Here is a 19,895-nt window from a genome sequence, read left to right on the forward strand (position 1 = left end):
CATTTGAGTCATTGAATGACTTACGTCATGTTCTAATTGGATGGAAAATCCAATGTCCTTTATTTATTTATTTTTATTTTTTATTTTTTTCAGTCCTCCGTGGCCGTTAATGGCGGACGGAATTTCCTCGAGTACAAAACGGTATAATTTCATGGCGCCACATCAGACGAAATAACTAGAAAAATTGAAAATTAAAAATAGAAGCAGTTAAATGATAAAAGTAAAAAAGTCAATGGGGAATGCGGTTGGGGTAGGAGCAAAGGGTGGCACCAATGCCTCCCTTCTCATGCGAGGGTTGATGAGGATTGCCCAAGTCCTTGCGAAGGTGGCTGGCGTTGTCACGTCACCCGTCATGCCAGTTGGTGGGGGCTTGCTTGTCCTCGCCGGATCTAGCCAAGGTCAAAGTGGTGCCACAACTGCCACCATAGAGCGTGGGTGGGTTGGCCCTCAAGAGCCCCCGTCCTTCGTGACTTTTGAAGGCTCAATGCTCCGGTAGCTCACTAATATTTTGTTGTCTCAACTAGCTCCATGGGACCTGGCGACCGTGTGCTTGTGCTCCATGCGCCACTATTCCTACTCTGCCTCTTTCTCCCTAGGAGCCAAGGTACTCACTTGAGGCACAGCTCGACGGTTGATGCCCTCACCGACATGATCGATGTTCCGCTAGTGTGACATCTTTAGAAATTGCTCGTGAGGCTCGGCCCACCCTCTCTTGACATTGACAACCATGACGCCACCATTATGCGAGCGATGGTAAGCAGATAAGATTCACAATATATTATATATATCAAGATTTATCAGCATGTTGTTCTGAGCAGACAATACGTCCTGGAAAATTGGGATGGTTACATAAATGGATCGTGATTATTGACCTAATGTGCAATGCTATCCATATACCTTTAATTTTTGTGATATGGAAGTCCCTAGACTCTATAATAATATTCAATGTTGTTGTTTCTTTAATTCAAGTTACCAAAAAAAACATTGAATAATTTCATATAATTCGGGGACTAAATTGAATAAGTACAAAAAATTTAAGGAGTACACTGAAGAAGTTAAAAATTCAAGGAGAATATTGCATACTGAGCTAAAAATTAAAAATCATCCATGTCATTTTTCTTGAAAAAGTTAGCCATCATAAACTAAGGAGAAGAGGTCCTAGTTCTCATCGTGTGGAACATGATTAATATTAGTCTGCTTTGACCACAAAAAAAAAAAAAAAGAAAAAAGAAAAAAAAAGTAGTAGTCTACAAAAAGTGTGGAATACAATTGTGGTATAAATGATATTAATTCCAAAAAAAAAAAAATACAAGTCTACAAAATGTGTGGGATACAGTTGTGCTATAAATGATATTAATTTCCTCTAAGGGCGACAAATAGGGATATGCAAAGGAATTGAAAACAGCCCGGAATCAAACTGGACTGGTGAGTATCGGTCCAATTCTTAATTCCACCCACCTTGACCAGCTCGGTATCTATTAAATATATATTATATATTTAAAAAAATCCAGCTCATCTTTCCCTTTTATTATCTCTTTCCTGCCTCATGTCCGCAACATTCTACATTCACTCCATCTCTTTCACTCTCGGCGACTGATCCTCCTCCCTTCGTGATTCTCCCTCTTTTTTCCTGCATTTGCCCTCTCTTTCTCGCGGGCCAATCCTTTGATGGAACGAACTGAGGCATGTTAGTAAACGTCAATCTCATTTCTCATCTTCCCCCGCGATTTTCCTTCCTACAGTTGGCGAAAGCTTTCTATCTCGCGCCGTAGTCTCCCCTGCACATCCGACCTAAGGCATCTTCGGATTCTGTGGCCGGTGGATTGAGGAACAGCGATCGGCATTTCCTCCGAGTTGCGTTTGGACTGCGGTTTCGATCTCGACAAAGTTTCCCACGTGAGTGTTGGTAATGTGGGGAGTTTGATTGGTTGAAATATTTTGAGTTTGGGAGGTTTGAGAGAAGGACGGGTGGAGATGGCGAAACAAACAGGGGGAGATAGCGAAACAAACTTTTGCTTTTTACTATGTGTTCTATTAATTGATTAATGCAATTTTGTAGGAATTGGTGACTGGTTCTATAGACCCACTCGAAAATAAGACCGGACTGACCATCCGGTTTTCTATTAGATCCATGGAACCAATGGACGGTTCTTGATTTTAATTTTTCGAAACCGATCCTTAGTGGTGGTGTCTGATTTCAAGCAAACTCATCCTTAGTGATGACTAATGAGTGGTTAATTATACCACTTGTGTGCAGAAGCTTTTTGACTCTACCTATGCTTGTGATCATTAGTTTTCCTTTTAATAATTTTTGGTTTTTGCATCAAAATAAGGAGAATCTTTCAATATTTAGATTCACTTAGCATGACGGTACAATCATTCTGAATTTTAATGATTGTCTATTGACACGATTTTCACTTTGTAAGAGGCGGGCAACTGAATTTGATAATTGTGGAAGGGAACGTTTTGGTGTTTTTATTTTAATTAAGGAATGATGTCACATTTATTCCTCCATTTTTGTCCGAAAAATAAAATCGCCCTCTATATTTGCTATGTTAAAAAGCCCCCTTCAACTTTTTATAAAATGTCTCTTCTCTTATCAGTTGATTTTTGTTAACATGTATAGCAAAAATGTTGACACAAAGGTCGGAATACACGTGTCGTGTTATACTTCGCTCAAAGATATTATATGATGCGAAATAGGTGCCACACTAAACAACATAAATGAAAACAAAATTAAGAGATAGAGATAGGGGCTCCATCGCAGCTATCAGGGTGCAAGCTCAAGCTCTAGCATCTGGCAACCATAAATATTCCAGCTCAAGTTTGTGGACTCCGTAGCCGCTTGAGCTTGTAGCTATGGCCGCTTAATTTAAGCTCGCAACAGCCATGAGCTTGAGTCATGAGGCTCACAACGATCATGTCCTCTCAATCTTTTTGAGTCACGAAACTTGAGGCCACAATTGCTTGATTTTAACCCTTGATTATGGTCGCTCAATTGATGATCGTGTAAATGGTTACAAATCATAAAGCTTATGATATTAAAGGTATTTATTGGTTTTCCTCACATCAATCACGTTCCTTATTTTATTCTAAACATATAAGTCATCCCATTGTCATCCCATTAAGGGATATTTGCCTTCCAAATTTTCGAAGAAAACCGGCTAAATAATGTAACCGGTTTCCTTAATGAAAAGCAGGGAAGGCACTGTCTCTTTTCTAAGAAGACGGTGTCTTTTTTTTTAATTATTTATCATAATGGTGCCGTTAGCCAATCATTTCTCTTTTCACTTATCTATCCAAAGCCAACGAGTCGGGTTTCACGGGGAATAAATGCTAAGAAGTCATGTTGGGCTCCAAGGATACCTTAGAGGGGCTGACACATGGCCCTGTTCACTAACGACACAGTCACTTTTTTTTACTTTCTTTCCCAGTTTAAAAGTCAACATCATATCACGAAAATAAAAAATAATACATGATTTGAAGAGAAGGAAGTGATCACACCGGTGCATATATTCTTTCCCCTTTTATGTACTTTCTTTCCCACTTAAAAAGTTTGCAACGTAGTGAGAATTTCAGAATAAAAATAGCATGAATTGAAAAATATATATAATAAAACAAGTTGAACGTATAATGAATTTGGAGATATTTCTTTTTGGACATTCACAAATCTCAGATGAATTTCATTCTTCCTTTTGCTTTATATTTTTGCGTTCATAAAATAAAATTGGCATGAAAAAAAAAATACACAAAGTCAAGAGATTTTTTGTAACTTGATATCAAGAGATAGATCTAAAAGCGACGAAGAAATAATTATGTTCTACTCAGAAATCAATATCAAAAGGGACGAAGAAATAATAATGTTCTATCCAGAAATCAATATCAACTTATTACGAGTGAAATTTTTCTAAAAAAAATTATGAGGAATGATCATGCTTCAACATTGAAAAATAAATCAAAGATAAATGCTTCGGGTTTTTTCACTGTAACAGAAAAAAAAATTGTTGAACATGGAAGCAAACTAAAAAGTTTGTAATAGAAATTTGATAGGTGGTCTTTTTACGCTCTTATATTGAAAAAGAAAAAGAAAAATGATATTAACACAGAGTGACCACTGACCAGTATTGGAATAGAACGAAAACCGGAAATAATTAGTAAAGTGAAGGAAGTGATTTTGTGAGGGTGAAAAATAATGCATTTTAAGAAGATCTTCCGTGAGCTAAAAAAAAAAAAAAGATCTTCCCTACGTGCAAGTTGCATAGCAGTACTAAAAACTTGGATGCTTGCGTAGAAGAAAGATATTATTCCGACAGCTGTAGCACCAGAGGATGCCGCGTGTAGCATCTAACAGTTTTTCATTCTTTATGTCCATGTGACACGTCAATCTTCTTCAATAATGTTGATGAACTGTAGGCTCATTTGAATGGATGGATACAGTGTAATGAAAAGCATCCTTATATCTTATATCTATCTGTCCAAAGAAGAAACACTGTAAAGAATGGTTTCGTAAGGCTTCAACCTCAAATGACTTGTGGTTATCGGAAGGACTGATTTGAGCAAATATATATATATATATATATATATATATATATATATATATAGGGACCACATTGACAAAAACAATAGGCAGCATTAAACAAATTGAAAAAGTACATTGGCAATTTAGTTACATCTAAACTATTAGCACAAGCTTTATTGAGAGAGTTTTCTAGAGGACTTGTTATATGCTTGGGGATGTACTGTTTTCTGCTCTCCTCCCATTATACTTTTAGGAAAAGTGACCTACAGGCCCCAGAATCTATTCCCATTTCCACCTGTACTATCTTTTTTGTCGTGACATAACTCTCAAAGAATAGCATCACGTTAAAAGCTAATTTCCACTATGGACACCTTAACACCAACGCAAGTATCGATTCTCTCGTTTAATGGGCATGGAAAGCAACGGGTCGCCTATCTTCACTTTGATTTGTCTACAGGGGTATTATTCTCGCCAATCGATGGTCTCGGACAAGAGGTGAGGGTTAAAGAAGTAAATTGCCTCGTTAAAGATTTCCTATATATTGAGCACATGTGGCTCATCCTTTGGGGCTAGAGAAAAAGTAAAGCTTGTTTCAGTGCAAGGGCTTGTGCTTGAAGAGGAGAAGTACATCGGTAAGATCACCATGCCAATCACGAGATTATAGATACACTCATTTCGGTTTTGAAATATTTTTTGATAAATTCAGGTCGAGATGTGAAAGTAATCCTCCGGTTCACTGCCTCTCAGGACTCGGACATAACTTGATTTGTGCGAAGGTAACTTTATTATCAAACACAAAACCCATTACGTAATTTCAGCTCTAGGTTGCTCCTCTAGAGTAGCATTTGGATCTCCAGATCTCTTTAAATCAATCGAATCATGTGACTAAATTCAAGCAGAAATAGACAAATTGCACCAAGAGCCACTTAGATTGCTCCACGGTTCCTTACCTCACGCACAAATTGCACGAAATGGCGACTCGACAAAGTGTGAATTTATGCGAAACTAAATGCGGAGAAAAATAAAAGATTGCAAGCAAAGCGTAAATTGTACTGAAGAAGTAAATTGGGAGAAAAGAAGAATTATGTAATCAAAAGCAGAGATAAAAATAGATCACAAAGTATCTTGATTGTCGAAAGAGAGAGATTTTTAATCCCATGTCGCTGGTATTTGTAAGCCTACTACTAGTAATAACTGTTCAACTCATCATGAGCTTTTCCTACTAACTTCCCCCAACGTCCCTGACATATGAAGCTGGTGGAGAGAATGCTTTGCCAACAGTAAACAATTTTCATTTAATAAATTCATCACTTGGGGCTGCACGGCCAATATAACAAGTACATCTCGAAAGCCACAAGTTCCTTATGCTTCTTGGCCGAAGTCTCCGTAAGATCAACTAAATCAATTCTTTAAGGCTACAAAATGACGCAGGATCAAAGTGAGCACCAGCCTTATATCAAACATATCTAAAAATGGCAGATTAGTAAAAGTTGTTACCAACATTTGTTGTGATATTTTTGTAATAGCCCACTATTGTTCATGTTGAAAGGTCTTCGGTTTGTATTGGATGATCTTGAACGCATTTAGACTATATCAAGCATACGGATACGATGATACTCCAATAGAATGTGCTTTGTCCTTGAATGAAATAGTAAAATGACTATCCTTGAAAAGAACAAAACAATCATGCTCGTTGTTTATCTCGTCCAGAGAATTCTTTAACCAAATCATCTCTTTGTCAACTTTAGATATAGCAACATACTATAATTTAGTGGTTAAAAGGGACACAAATTTCTCTAGTCTAGACATCCAATTGATTGAAGTGCCACCTAAGGTAAAAACATAACCCGAGGTGCTCTTTCCTTTGTCTAAGTCACCACCAAGATCTACATCAGGAAAAACTTGCAAAATCACATTGTTTTCATAGAATAAATTGACATACCTGAAGTACCTTGCTGACATTTAAGTAGCTACTTTATAGCTTCCCAATGCTTTATTCCTAAATTAATCATATATTGGTTCACAATTACCACTACATGAGCTATATCTAGTCCGGTAAACACCGCAACATACATCAAGCTACTAATAGTGGACGCATAAGGCACCTTAGCCATGTACTACCGTTCCTCATCTATCTTTGGTGGTTGCTTCTTTAAGAGTATGAAGTGACTTCCTGAAGGAGTGCCTCTAGGCTTTGCAATTTGAACTTTGAATCCGTTCGGCACATTCTCAATGTACTTTCCTTGAGATGACTTTTGAATTCCTTAAGATCTTTCTTGCACGATTCTCATCCTGAGAATCCAATTTGCTGCTCCTAAATCTTTCATTTTAAACTCCTTTAACAATTGCTACTTCAATATGTTGATCTCCCTCATGTTAGATCATGTAATGAGCATATCATCCTCATACAACAACAAAATGATTTAGAACTCATCAAATTTCTTGAAATAACAACAATGATCCATTTCACATCCAGTGAACCCGTAGCCGCATAGAAAGGTGTCAAATTTCTTTTATCACACTGTTTAGGAGCCTATTTAAAACCATACGGACTTTTCTTTATCTTGAAGACATAATTTTCTTTGCTAAGAACCTAAAAATCAACCGGTTGCACCATGTAGATATCCTTCTCTAAGTCACCACAGGGTAATGTAATCTTTACATTTATTTGTTTTAGATGTAAATTCTTAACAATAACAATACTTAACACAGACCTAATGGTAGTCAACTTCATAACTAGAGAGAAAATTTCTATATAATCGATTCCTTTCTTTTAGTGGAAAACCTTTAACAACAAACCCTGTTTTACATCCCTTGCTGCCATTAGGTTTTAATCTTATACACTCAATTGTTTTGCAATGCTTTCTTCCCATTTGATAACATAGTTAACACCAAGTTATATCCTTCTAGAGTGAATAAAACTCATCTTGTAGTGCCAACTACCACTTAATAGAATCTTCAACCTCAATACTTTTTTTTTAATTCACTGACATTGGTCAAAAGCAAATAATACAATGATGGAGAGTATCTCTACATAGGATTAGATGTTCTACTATATCTTCTTAAAGTGGGTGCAGGTGTAGGTGTAGGTGGTTCTTGTTCTAGTTTATGATTAGAGTCTATAACAACAGTTTCAAGATTCCTAACTAGAATACTCTTAGAAATCCTCTCCAGTTCAACTTCTTTAGTCTCCTCTGTTGGTTTCATCACATTAGATTATGCTATAGACTTGTCCTCGTACAACACATTTCTATTGAATGTAACATTATTAGTTCTTATTATTCTTCTACTTTGTTTATCCCAAAACCGATAGCCAAAATAATCAAAACCATATCCAATGAAAAACATTTACTAGCCTTTGTATCAAGCTTGTGTATAGTTTCAGAATCTATGTGGACATAGAAACACAATAAAAAAAACAATTCAGATGCAAGAGATTCTTCTTATTTCCAATTCACTCTTCTACCGGTAGCTTGAAATCAAGTGAAACTGACGGTCCTCTATCGATCAAGTAAGGTGCTACGGTAACCGCATTGGCCTAAAATGTCTTGGGTAATCCTGCATGCATCCTCATACTTCTTGCATACTCATCATAGTTTTGTTCATCCTCTTAGCATATCTATTTTGATGTGTTCTATTGGAATTGTTCTTATCATGCTAATTCCATTTTCTTCATAAAACTGCTTGAACTCATTGCTATCATACTCACCACCATGGTCAAACCTTCAATAATGAATCTTCACACAAGTCTAATTCTTCACTTCAGCTTTCCATCTCTTAAAAGTAGTAAACACATCATATTTATTTTTCAAAAAGTAAACTAATAACTCCCTAGTGGAATTGTCAATGAACATAATGTAGTAATGTGAGCCTCCCATATGGGCTAGTCCTCAAACATCTATATGCACCAACTCTAACTTCCCCTACTTTGATTCTCTTCCAATCCTTAAAGAACTGACACGTGCAATCCTCAAATAGACCAATATTTATGGATTTCATATCAGACAGTTTTCTATTTGATTCTACCACCTTCATCCCCTTTTCACTCATGCTCAAATCTGTGGCGCCACAATTTGGAATCGGTTTCCGAGTTAGCAACTACTACTATTTTCTCTATTGGTTTCAATCATGTATAGTGTTCCCAATTCTATTCCTTGTGCTACAACTATAGCACCTTAACAACCTTTAACAAGCCATCCCCAAAATTAGTACTCTATCATATGCTATCTAATTGACCTATAGAGATCAAATTTTTCTTAAGGTTAGGAATATATATGATATCATGCAACTTCCACTGAGACCTCTTAGTAGTCTTTATGTAAACATCACCCTTGCCAATAATATCTAAAGGTTCATCATTAGAAAGTTGAACCTTTCTGAACTTCCTAGCAACAAAATAGTTCATTAATTCCTAGCATGAAGTAGAGGGAAACAGTGCACTCAATCTAGAATCCAAGACTCAATCGGATTGTTAACATTCAAAGTTAAGGCATCATGGACAAGCGTCTCTTCAAAGGTTGCATTCATAGATTTCTCTTTATCTCAATTTCTTTAATGATTTTCTTTTTTGGGACTCTAAAATCTCGTTTCAATGGACCTTCTTTTTGCAATTCCAGTAGATTAATAATTTCACCATAAGTTCTCAATTTGCTTCTCCCTTTGGACTTTCTAGTTCTAAACTAGTTGATTTCTTCTTCTCTGCTCCTAGTAGTCAAGGGAGTGCCTGAAGATTTACCCAACTCTCTCCTGCGAATATCCTTGTTATGAATCAAATCTCGGGTATCCTGAAATTTCAACTTTTTCTAACCAAACGGACTACTCACCACAGTCACAGTTGTACTCCAACTTTCAAGTAGAAAAGATAACAGAATTTATGATTTTACCTCACCAAATTTGATTTCCACCAAGCTCACCAAAGTCGCAATTACGTCAAATTTGTTGATGTGATCTTTCGCAAAAGCACCTTCAACCATCTTCATATTGAACAGATAAAAGCATCAAATATACCTTATTTGACGCATAGGGTTTCTTATACATGTTGGACAAAGCCCTCATCAAATCCGATGTTGTCTTTTCTTTGGTGGTGTTGAAGGCAATTTTTTGCACTAACTTGAGTTGAATCACATCTAGTCGATCAAACAATTCACAGTTTTCTTTCTTGATTGAATCTAGTTTCTCTCTTGACAGAGGCTAATGAAGGTTCTTCTGATATGACAAATGCTCGATCTTATACATATTAGATTTCTTGTCATCAAACTTATCAACCTCCACCTTTCCTTCTTCCATCTCCACCGCTTCTACTATGACATCAAACTAAACTTTGATACCAATTCTTAGGAATGCGAAAGTAAAAGAGAATAAAATAAGAGAAGAAGACACGCGAATCTTTTGTATGGAAAAACCTATCAAGATCAAAAAGGGAACAATCACAGGACCACAATAAGCAACCTTTTCATTATCAGGATCGTTATCGAGTCTTAAGTTACATTACAAGAGAAATTGCCCTAATATACAACAAAAGTCTAGGGCAAATAGGGTTATGAACGAAAATTACATCCATACCCTCAGCAATAGTACTTTTCCGTCTACTTTAATAATACTTTTATCTGTAAGACTCCACTATCCATAAAAAAAACAAATGATCAAACCACAAACGAAATATAAAAATTCACCTCGATTTTTGTTAATTATTTCCTTTTATGAGTTGAGACATCATTTCCTTTTATAATATCTTTAGATATATTTGTTTAACTTTTTCCCTTTTCATTTAATTGTGTATATTCTTTCTCTTATAATATCTTATTTAGTTATATTAAAGTGGCTATCTTTACCAATTTTTTATTGTTTAATATTATTATTGATATCCATTTTTCTTAAATTTTATTTTGGTCAATTTAGTTTTCTTGCATTTGATATTTTCTTTATTTTTTATAGCAAGTAAGCGCAAAAGAGAGATTTCCTTAAAAATGAGATGAAAATATACTTTCACCTTTTGGAAGTTATGTTCAACGTACATGCTAACAAGATTATGTCGGAGGGTTAGCGGATTGGAACCCCTCTTTTAAATGGAGAACTTGCTTGTTAACCAGCAATTTTTTTTTGCTCCTGTGAAGGGCATGGTAGTCCTGCAATTTTTATTTATAATGTGATGGAATTATCAATTATTAAACCGCACATTCAAATAACAATTCAAACTTTTAGAACAGTTAGCAATAGTTCCACTAAATCTCACATGATATCAAAATATTCGAACTACCACTATTTGGCCTCACTTGGTGGAATTGCTATTCAACTTGGCTAGGTTGAGGGACCGCCCCTTTTTATAATTTGTTTTCATTTTGAAGAAACGTCTTTTAATTTGTCGTAATGATTCCTGATTTTACTTTTTTTTCTACCCAATTATGTCGGCAGATTTTTCAGCATTGGACCTGTTAACGATGTCATTTTTCGACTGCCAAATTGTCGACACGGTTTATTTCTCTTTTGAGGCTCAGATTATAATTTCCTGTACTATCGAAAAATGGTGCTCCTGATACTCGAGCGAGAGCTGCCCGAGCATCAGATCGAGCCACTAGTTATGGCGTCAGTTCACTCACTTCCAAAAATATTAATCATGATCCTCCGATTCTTCTGGGGGCAAAAATAAATTGATTAACATTATTCCCTCCATTTTGGCTCATGAGCATTTTGACTCGAAAGACCTGTAAAGCAAATTATTATATAAACCTTTTTCACTCATGTTAAAGTTTCGATCCTTACAAATGTCTTTAAATGCATCAAGATTTGCCTGAGAAAATATTGGACGTGCGGACCCCGAGTGTCATAACTTGGCACAAAAGAATACTTAAGTGCCATAACTTACGAAAGTGAGATTTAAGTGCCAAAATCGGAGTAAAATGGATCACTTAAGTGTCAATTCGACCAAAACGCCGACATGTCAATTTTCTGTAAGTAAGTGCAAAACAGCGTCATTTTAATGTTGACGTGGTAAAAAAATCAATATAAAAATTAATTAAATTAAATTTAAAATTAAATTTATTTAAAACATTTATAAAAAAATACAAATATTAAAAAATTAAAACAAATTAAAACAAAAAAAAAAAAAAAGAGAGGCACTGAGGGCTCGGCCCTTAGTCGCCGCCGCCTCCCGCCGTCACCGGCAAGGACCGGCGATGGAGGGGGAGGGTTGGTCGGGGTTTTCGGGCCCTAGCTAGGGGCCGGCAAGGGGCCCGCAAGCCCTCGCCTCGATCTAGGGCGAGAGGAGAAAGGAGGAGGAGGAAAAAAAAAAGGGAGGAGGGGAAGGAGGAGGAGGGAGGCAGCCGGCGGCTAAGGGCTCAACCCTTGTCGCTGTCGCCGCCGCCATCTCCCCTCCGTCATCGGGAGGTGGGGGAGGGTCGGCGGGCCGTCCGAGCCTGGCCGAGGGCCGACACCCACCGACCCAGGGCGATGGCGAGGAGGAGATGACAGCGGGGTTGAGCCCTTAGCCGCCGGCTGCCTTCCTCCTCCTCCTCCTCCTCCGTTTTTTTTAAAAATATAAATATAAATATATATTATATTATTATTATTTTTTAAATTAAATTAAATTAAATTTATATTATATTAAAATTCAAATTATGCCAAAGCGACGTCGTTTTAGCCGATTTAAGGGCTCTATTTTGGCCAACTATAGAAACAACGTCGTTTTGGGTGAATTAGAGCTGAGTTAGCTCTCCAACGAGCCACCTCGGTGAGAAATATTAATTTTTAATTGTCACGTATGATTTCTGGCCGGTTTCGCCGGAAGTTGCACTCAGGTATCCCACTTTTTTTAAAATGTGATATTTAAGTGTCACTTTCGTAAGTTATGGCACTTGAGTGTCCATTTGTGCCAACTTATGGCACTTGAAGCGATCTTTTGCCGAAAATATTAGCTACGTCTGGTGCTCCAACGTGACAAATAAGAAGACACCTCAAATTGCGCCACGTGTCCAACGTGGGCTCACGTTGTCAGGCCAATTTCTCCCCACTTTTCTCTCTTCTCTCTCTTCTCTCTCCCTCCTCCGCACGCTCTCTCACCCGACTCTCTCTCTTCGCAGCAATTGAAGCTGCATGTCACCAAGCAAACAAGAAGAGACGAACAAAAACAATCGTCTCTATTCCTATCTGAAACTCAATCGATTTCCCATTTCGATTCTGATTGCCGATTTTTTTTTTTTTTTTGTGAGTTTCTATGCGTTTCCGATTCAACCCATTTCAGGCTGCTTCTGTGTTCACCAGCACTAGGAATCAGGGCTTCTTGGAGGGGTGTGGGTTCTCCACCTCGTCATCCACGTTGCCAGAGACCGCAAACCAGGAGGAGAACTCCGGGAGTGCCGGGATGTTCAAATCAAACTCACAGTGCCCCTAGCTCTGCGTGTGAGTTGACCCCACACCCACCGAGACGCTCACCCCGTTAGTAGCGAGGCGGCGACGGCCGAGGAGGCAGGAGTGGGGGCCTCGTAGTGGCACTGCTTGTGCCTGCCAAGAGCTTGGCTGGTGGGGAAGCTCTTGTGGCAGATCAAGCACTCGTGCACCTTCCCGGACATGCTGGAGGAGGTGGTCGCCACGGAGGTCGAGGTGGTTGGCTGTTCGTCCGCGCCAGCGAAGAGAAAGTGTGCTAGGAGAGAGAAGAGTGGGGAGAAATTGGCCTGACAACGTGGGCCCATGTGGGACACGTGGCGCAATTTGAGGTGCCTTCTTATTTTCCACGTTGTAACACTAGACGTAGCCAATATTTTTTGTAGCACTAGATGTAGCCCAATATTTTCTCGGCCTACTCCCCCCGGGGGCCCAAAAAAAACAACGCATTAAGACTTCGCTTTTTAAAGTCATGGGTCGAGTTTGTCCAAAAAAAAAAAAAAAAAAAAAAAAAAGAAGTCATGGGTCGAGTAAAGACCTTTACCACAAATTACACAATTTACCTATCATACTGTTTTCGACAGTTGAGGGAGCAACTCCACGTACGCTTTCACACTCTCGCCAATTGCCCCCAAAAGCGTATCAAAGCCCGACTCATTGTTTAAGCTTGGTTTTATTTCGCTGTTTTGACTATTTAATCGCTTTGCTCTTCCTTTCTTTTCATACATGGAGTGACTAGTTATGTTCTCCGTTCAATTTCATTCGCAACCATTTGTTTTGGCAAATAATAGGAGGCAACAACAAGAGGAACAAAAGAGGGAGGAAAAAGGAACTTCTAGAGATTAGAGAAGAAATTATGGCCGCATTTGTTACTTCTGTTGCATCAAAGCTTGTGTCGAATCTCGGTGAGTACCTGATTGCTCCCATTGGACGTCAATTTATGTACGTGTTGTGCTACGAGAGATATGTCAACGATCTCAAAAATGGAGTCAAGGAGCTAGAGGTTGCAAAGGAAAGGGTGCAGCACTCCGTTGATGAAGCCATGTATGACAGAAAACTTATAGAATCTGATGTTAAGAATTGGCTAAAGAATGTGGAGAGTAAGGCTAAGGAAGCAGAAAACTTGTTAAAACATGAGGAAACTGCAAACACTGCTTGCTTCAACGGGTGGCTTCCCAACCCTGTGGTGCGCCATCCACTTGGCAGGAAGGTGAAGAAGACGACTCAACTCATTCAAGGACTCCATAATGAAAGCACAAAAAACATCTTCCAGAAGGTCTACTATGAGAATACTCCAACAGGAATTGTCACTTCTACCACTTCCGCTGCAAGATCTGTTGACAAGAAAGAAGATGTCCTGGAGTCGAGGGCTTCAATCACAGAGCATGTAATGAAGGCTATAACTGATGACAAGATCTGTGTGGTTGGGGTGTACGGACCAGGTGGGGTTGGCAAGTCCAAGCTTTTGGAGGACGTTGAAAGGCGAGTTAGGGAAGAGAAGATATTTGATGTGGTCACAATGGCAAATGTATCACGCAATCCAGATTTAAAAACAATCCAGGGAGAAATTGCTGACGCACTAGGCCTAAAGCTAATGAATGTGGAAACTGCTCGTGGGAGAGCCAATCGTTTGCGTGAGAGGTTAGAGTGCGATCGTGAAAAAAAAATTCTCATAATTTTAGATAATTTGTGGAGGAAGCTAGAGTTGAAAGATGTTGGAATCCCTTGCGGTGACGATAATAAAGTAAGAGGTTGCAAGTTATTATTATCATCTAGATATCGAGATATTTTGTGCATTGACATGTGCTCTGACCCAGTATTCCTACTTGGTGAGTTAAAGCATGAAGAAGCACGGAGACTTTTTGAAAGGATAGTGGGGGACAAGGTGAACGATCCTGACTTTAAGCCCTTGGTAGATGGAGTGGTTAAGAATTGTGGAGGCTTGCCACTTCTGATTGTTTCGTTAGCAAAAAGGTTGAAACACGGACATCTGGCTGCATGGAGCAATGCTTTGACCAAAATAGAAGGGTCGGATGTAAAATCAGTAGTGGAACTAAGTTACAATGACTTAGAAAATGAGAGGATCAGATCATTATTCTTGGTTTGTGCTCTATATAATGGGAGATGTTTCATGAAGGATACCCTAGTCTACTCCATGGGTTTAGGTTTATTTGAAAAATTCAGCAAGACCATCGAAGAAGCTAGAAATAGGTTGACTACAGATCTATTTAGCCTCCAGGGTTGCTCTTTGCTATTAGATAGTGACGTCACGAAAAAGCTCAAAATGCATGACATATTTGTTGACGTGGCTATCTCTGTGCATGACAAGTTTATTGACACAGAATGGAACGCCTTGTTTGGGACGAAGGATCGTGGGTTTAAAGAATGGCCAAAGGATGAGCTCAGAAGATGCACTGCGATATCTTTCCAATATGTTGGCATTGATGAGCTTCCTGAAAAATTGAACTGTCCAAACTTGAGGATGCTTCTGTTATTCGAAAACCCGTCTCTCAAAATTCCTGGGTCATTTTTTGAATCTATGGAGAAGCTCCAAGTCTTGGACTTGGCTCGCTTATCTTTCACCTCGCTACCTTCGTCGATTGAGTTCCTCGGAAACCTCAAGTCGCTATCTCTCGATCTCTGCATTTTGGAGGATGTGACTATTCTTGGAAAGCTGACAGGTTTGCAGTTCCTAAGCTTCTTCGGATCTACCATCGCTCGGCTGCCCAAAGAAATAGGTGAACTAACAGAATTAAGATTTTTGGACTTGAGAGAGTGCACCAGGCTCAACGTTATTGAACCTGGCGTACTTGGAAGCTTGTTTAATTTAGAAGAACTGGATATGGAAGACAGTTTTCATCGGTGGGAGGCCGAGGATGAAGCACCGCGAAGTAACGCCAGCCTAGCTGAGTTGAAGAACATGAAAAATTGAGCGCTTTGTCTATTGCCAGTCCTCATCATGCTAATCTCTCGGGAGACCTGCCATTTGGGAAACTAAACAAGTATAAAATCCAAATTGGGGACGTCTGGGATTGGTCGAGTGACCGAGAACCCAAAACTTTAAAGCTCAAGCTGAATTCAAGCAATCTTCTTGATGAAGAGTGGGTGCAGAGTTGTTTGCAGATAACGCAAGATCTCCACTTGGATGGATTGCAAGATGGCGACAATAGCATTCACAATTTGTGCATTGAAGGCTTCCAAGATTTGAAGCATCTTCACGTACAAAATAGCCCCTCGATTGCGTATGTTATTTGCTCCACACCGAATTTCCAGAGCAATGCATTTACAAAATTGGAATAATTTTTTCTCGAGAATTTGGAACAATTGGAGAAGATTTGTCATGGCTGTCTTGCCCCGGAATCTTTCAGCAAATTAAAGACTGTGAAAGTGGATAACTGTGGTGAAATCAAACATTTGTTTCCTTCGTCCTTTACGAGAGTATTTTTACAGCTCGAAGAGATTGAGATAAGCACATGCCACTTGATGCAGCAAATTATTGCAAATTCCGAAGCAGATGAAGTCGAAGATGAAATAGATGATGATCCCAAAGTGAAGTCGTGCAATTTGCATGGACTGACATTACGAAACTTACCAAATATAACGAGCTTCTGGAAAACCAAGGACCATTCGATTGTTTTCTTCGATGGGCAACAGGTAGATTCATGCTTTCTTAAATGGTCATGGTTTTCTTCATCCGAATCATTTTAATTGAGTTACAAACAAGGACATTACGTTCATTTGAATATACTAGTCATGGAAATATCCTTGGTTGGGCTAGCTCATTACTCAATTAAAGATACCAACGATAGTTAAATCTAAGCAAAGACAAATGAATAACATCAATAAAGTTTCCGACTTTTATAGCCTTTTTCAATTTTTTTTCCTTACCTTTCAAAGTTATAAGTTGAAGTCCCACATTGTGCAGAATTTTTGGAAAAAAATTGACCTGCTTAAATATTTACTTCGGAAATATAGTGTCCAAGAGTTTTGTGTAATTTTACAAAGTAATATGCATTCACAAAAGTTTAGTTTTTCACTGCTAAGTAGCACCGACACCGACACGCGACACGACATCTCGACACGTCATTTCTCAAAAAATAGAGAATCCGACGTGTTGGGACACATTGTATATTAAATATTATACATGCTAAATTATCATTTTTATGATTATTTTAATCAAATTAATTTGATTCAAATTCACATATAAATAAATAATAAAAAAGAGTCTGGAATGAATTTACACTAAAAACATTAATCTACAATTTATTAATATTATTCATTGTTTCAATTTAACAAATTCAACTCCATTCTAATAATTCATAAAATTTGGAGGAAAAAAATAAGCAATCCACATTATAGATTCGTGTGTCAAACCATGTCGATGAGAAGAGAAAAAAATGAATTTAGGGAGTGAATTGTGTATCACAAGAAATTGAAGTCGAAGAGAAGATATGACAATGTTTTTCTTTCCCATTTCATTATTTTTATAATTTTTTTTTATTTTTTTCATATTTACATTTTGATATCTCATTTATTGAAAATTTTAAAATTGACCTCGTGCATGTCAAAATCACATATCGAACTCCGAACTTGTATGTCAGAATTTCGGACTTGTGTGTTGGATAGTGTAGAGAGAGTTGATCAGGTGTTGGAATCCAACACCTGTTAACTAAGTATCGGAGAGTGTCCAAAAGTATCCAAAAATGTTGGACACGTGTCGAAGTGTTCGAAGTGTCCGATACGATAGAAAGGCTCCCAGAGTATCGGTACTTCCTAAGTTCACTGTATATGAAAGTCTCAACAAAACGGCACAAATTTCAATAATATTTGGATCGTTTAGTACTTGGTGTTGAAAAGTATTGACTTTATTCGAATGTGATTACATAAGTATTTGATTTACAAACACATCAAAGTATTGACTTTAGAGTTATATTGATTTATTTTATATATGTGAAACTAAATGCTGAGTACTAATGTGATACTTTTCCCATTTTGAAGTAAATGAAATTTTATGCATGGACTTTTTATAGGATAATAGCGCGTAGAAAAATTGGATAAATAATTTTTTTGAGCTTTTGTTTTCTAGAATAAATAAGACAAATAATAAATTAATTTCTCAAGATGGAATTGCTATGTATGTGAATGAATAAAAACATTTATATATTAGTTAATCACATCTCACTTGTTTTGTGTTATGTTATCAACATAGTTAAAGAAGCACCATACGATGTGTGGATTTTTCAAATAATCTAAAGTCTATAAAATCTATCATTTCTCAATAGTAAAATTATTCATGTATTTGCATACGTTTATGGATACATTCAAAACTTGTAGAAAGTATATACTACCTATATAATTTTGTTTGACCTACGTATAGTTCTATTATATCCTCTTGATTAAAGGAAAAAAAAAAGGTACTAAAAAAACTTTCAATAGTTGAATTTAACATAAAGACTATGTCGCAAATTACATCTAGATTCTAGATCAATGAATTACAAAACTTAATTGTACAATTTCTGTCTTAAGTACTTCAATATTAAAGTAATTCAGACGATTGATTTGCTTCTTTTTTAATTGTAAAAGTTGCGGTAAGAGAATGGACCTTTATGGAAATGTGGTTCTACATAAAGTTCCATTATATGATTTTTTTTTATACAAATGTCCATTAATGGAACTATCATGTGACTACGAAATGAAAAATCTAAAATAATATTCTATAGGCCAATTTTTTTGTTACGCTCGGTACATTAATGAGATAGTGGGAAAGTTAAATTCTTTTTTGTTCTAATTCATGTAAACTAGGACCTTTTGTGGTGATCAAATCTATCACAAATCTTTATCCTAACCACTTTTCTAATATTATTAGTAGAATTTATGCGGGCTGCACATATTTAAATTTCTTTTTGTGTAACATATTGCTTGAAAGTATTAATTAGAAACACATCTAGCATTCATTTGTGCACTGTCACTTGGATTTAACAACTTCTGTAACTATTCCTGTTAGTACAAAACAAAAACAAAAATGGAAATCCTATCTTAAAATAATTTCTGTAATTATGTTTATCATATGACCCAAACCGCAAAATATTTACTAAATTAAGTAATTCTTTTGCATGGCTACATGACTAAAACTTTCCATGTAAATTAACTTTGTTTATGGAAAAGAAAGATTATCTTAGATCCTTATATGGATAAATTTATATCCTTTGTTGAAATTGGCTTTGATGTCCATATGGTGATGTTATGACCAGTTCATGGATCTATAGTCTTGAATCATTTTCTTTTTTTTTTAACTTTTGGCCAATGTGGCATCAATTCCACATTACATCCATACTAGAAATTTAGCCCGTGCTATGCATGGGGGCAACAAAATTCTAATTACTTTAGTATATCTCATAATTTTATAAAGATTGTTTACTTTCAATCTTCTGATGAGAGAATTTTTTTTGGTATACCTTCGGGAAAAATGCCAGACTGAAATTACCTTTATCTATTTGTCAGTTTAGTTATAATTATTTGATAGAAAATAATTGAGACTGTCTGTTTACATTGTCGTTTAATATATTATGTATGACCACATTCAATGACCAAAAAACTTAATTGAGTCTATGCCATGAATTAGTTAAAATTAGGCACGTAGCACAAAATGTGAGGGTAAATTAAATAACGTCAATAATTCAGAGATTATAAATATTCTCTTATTATCACATATTTAAAAAAGTCCAAATGCATAATAGATAAATGATGAGTAAGTATACAGTTGATAAATATTAAAGCAGAATAAGGTAATTCATTAATCTGCCTTTTCTTCCATTATCTTTAAATCTATTTTATGAGATAATGTGGCTTTTTATTTTTTCCACACAATGCGTGTTCATGATTTTAAGTTACAAGCACTATCATGAGATTATGTGGGGTCATCCATGCCTCGCAGCTAAAAAAATCGATGCATATGCCTTCATAACGTTGTTCTTCTGGCCTTGGAAGGTTTCAATGCCTT

General features: G+C 37.0%; 1 protein-coding gene and 1 long non-coding RNA gene across 2 annotated transcripts; both read left to right on the forward strand.

The window, feature by feature from the left end:
- Nucleotides 1–5,092: 5,092 nt before the first annotated feature.
- Nucleotides 5,093–5,721, forward strand: LOC120289313. Its single transcript, XR_005547240.1, has 2 exons — nucleotides 5,093–5,151; nucleotides 5,267–5,721. It is a non-coding gene; the product is annotated as an uncharacterized LOC120289313 (long non-coding RNA).
- An 8,030-nt stretch (nucleotides 5,722–13,751) lies between these two features.
- LOC120290678 (disease resistance protein At4g27190-like) lies at nucleotides 13,752–15,827 on the forward strand. The gene has a single exon (XM_039307035.1). It carries the CDS (start codon nucleotides 13,752–13,754, stop codon nucleotides 15,825–15,827), a length of 2,076 nt encoding a protein of 691 aa, XP_039162969.1.
- Nucleotides 15,828–19,895: the final 4,068 nt, after the last annotated feature.

The sequence above is a fragment of the Eucalyptus grandis genome, chromosome 2, assembly GCF_016545825.1.
Source record: "Eucalyptus grandis isolate ANBG69807.140 chromosome 2, ASM1654582v1, whole genome shotgun sequence".
NCBI classification, from domain to species: Eukaryota; Viridiplantae; Streptophyta; class Magnoliopsida; order Myrtales; family Myrtaceae; genus Eucalyptus; species Eucalyptus grandis.

Coding starts and splice junctions, on each gene's coding strand:
- LOC120290678 (XM_039307035.1), top strand. CDS start 13,752: ATGGCCGCATTTGTTACTTCTGTTGCATCAAAGCTTGTGTCGAATCTC.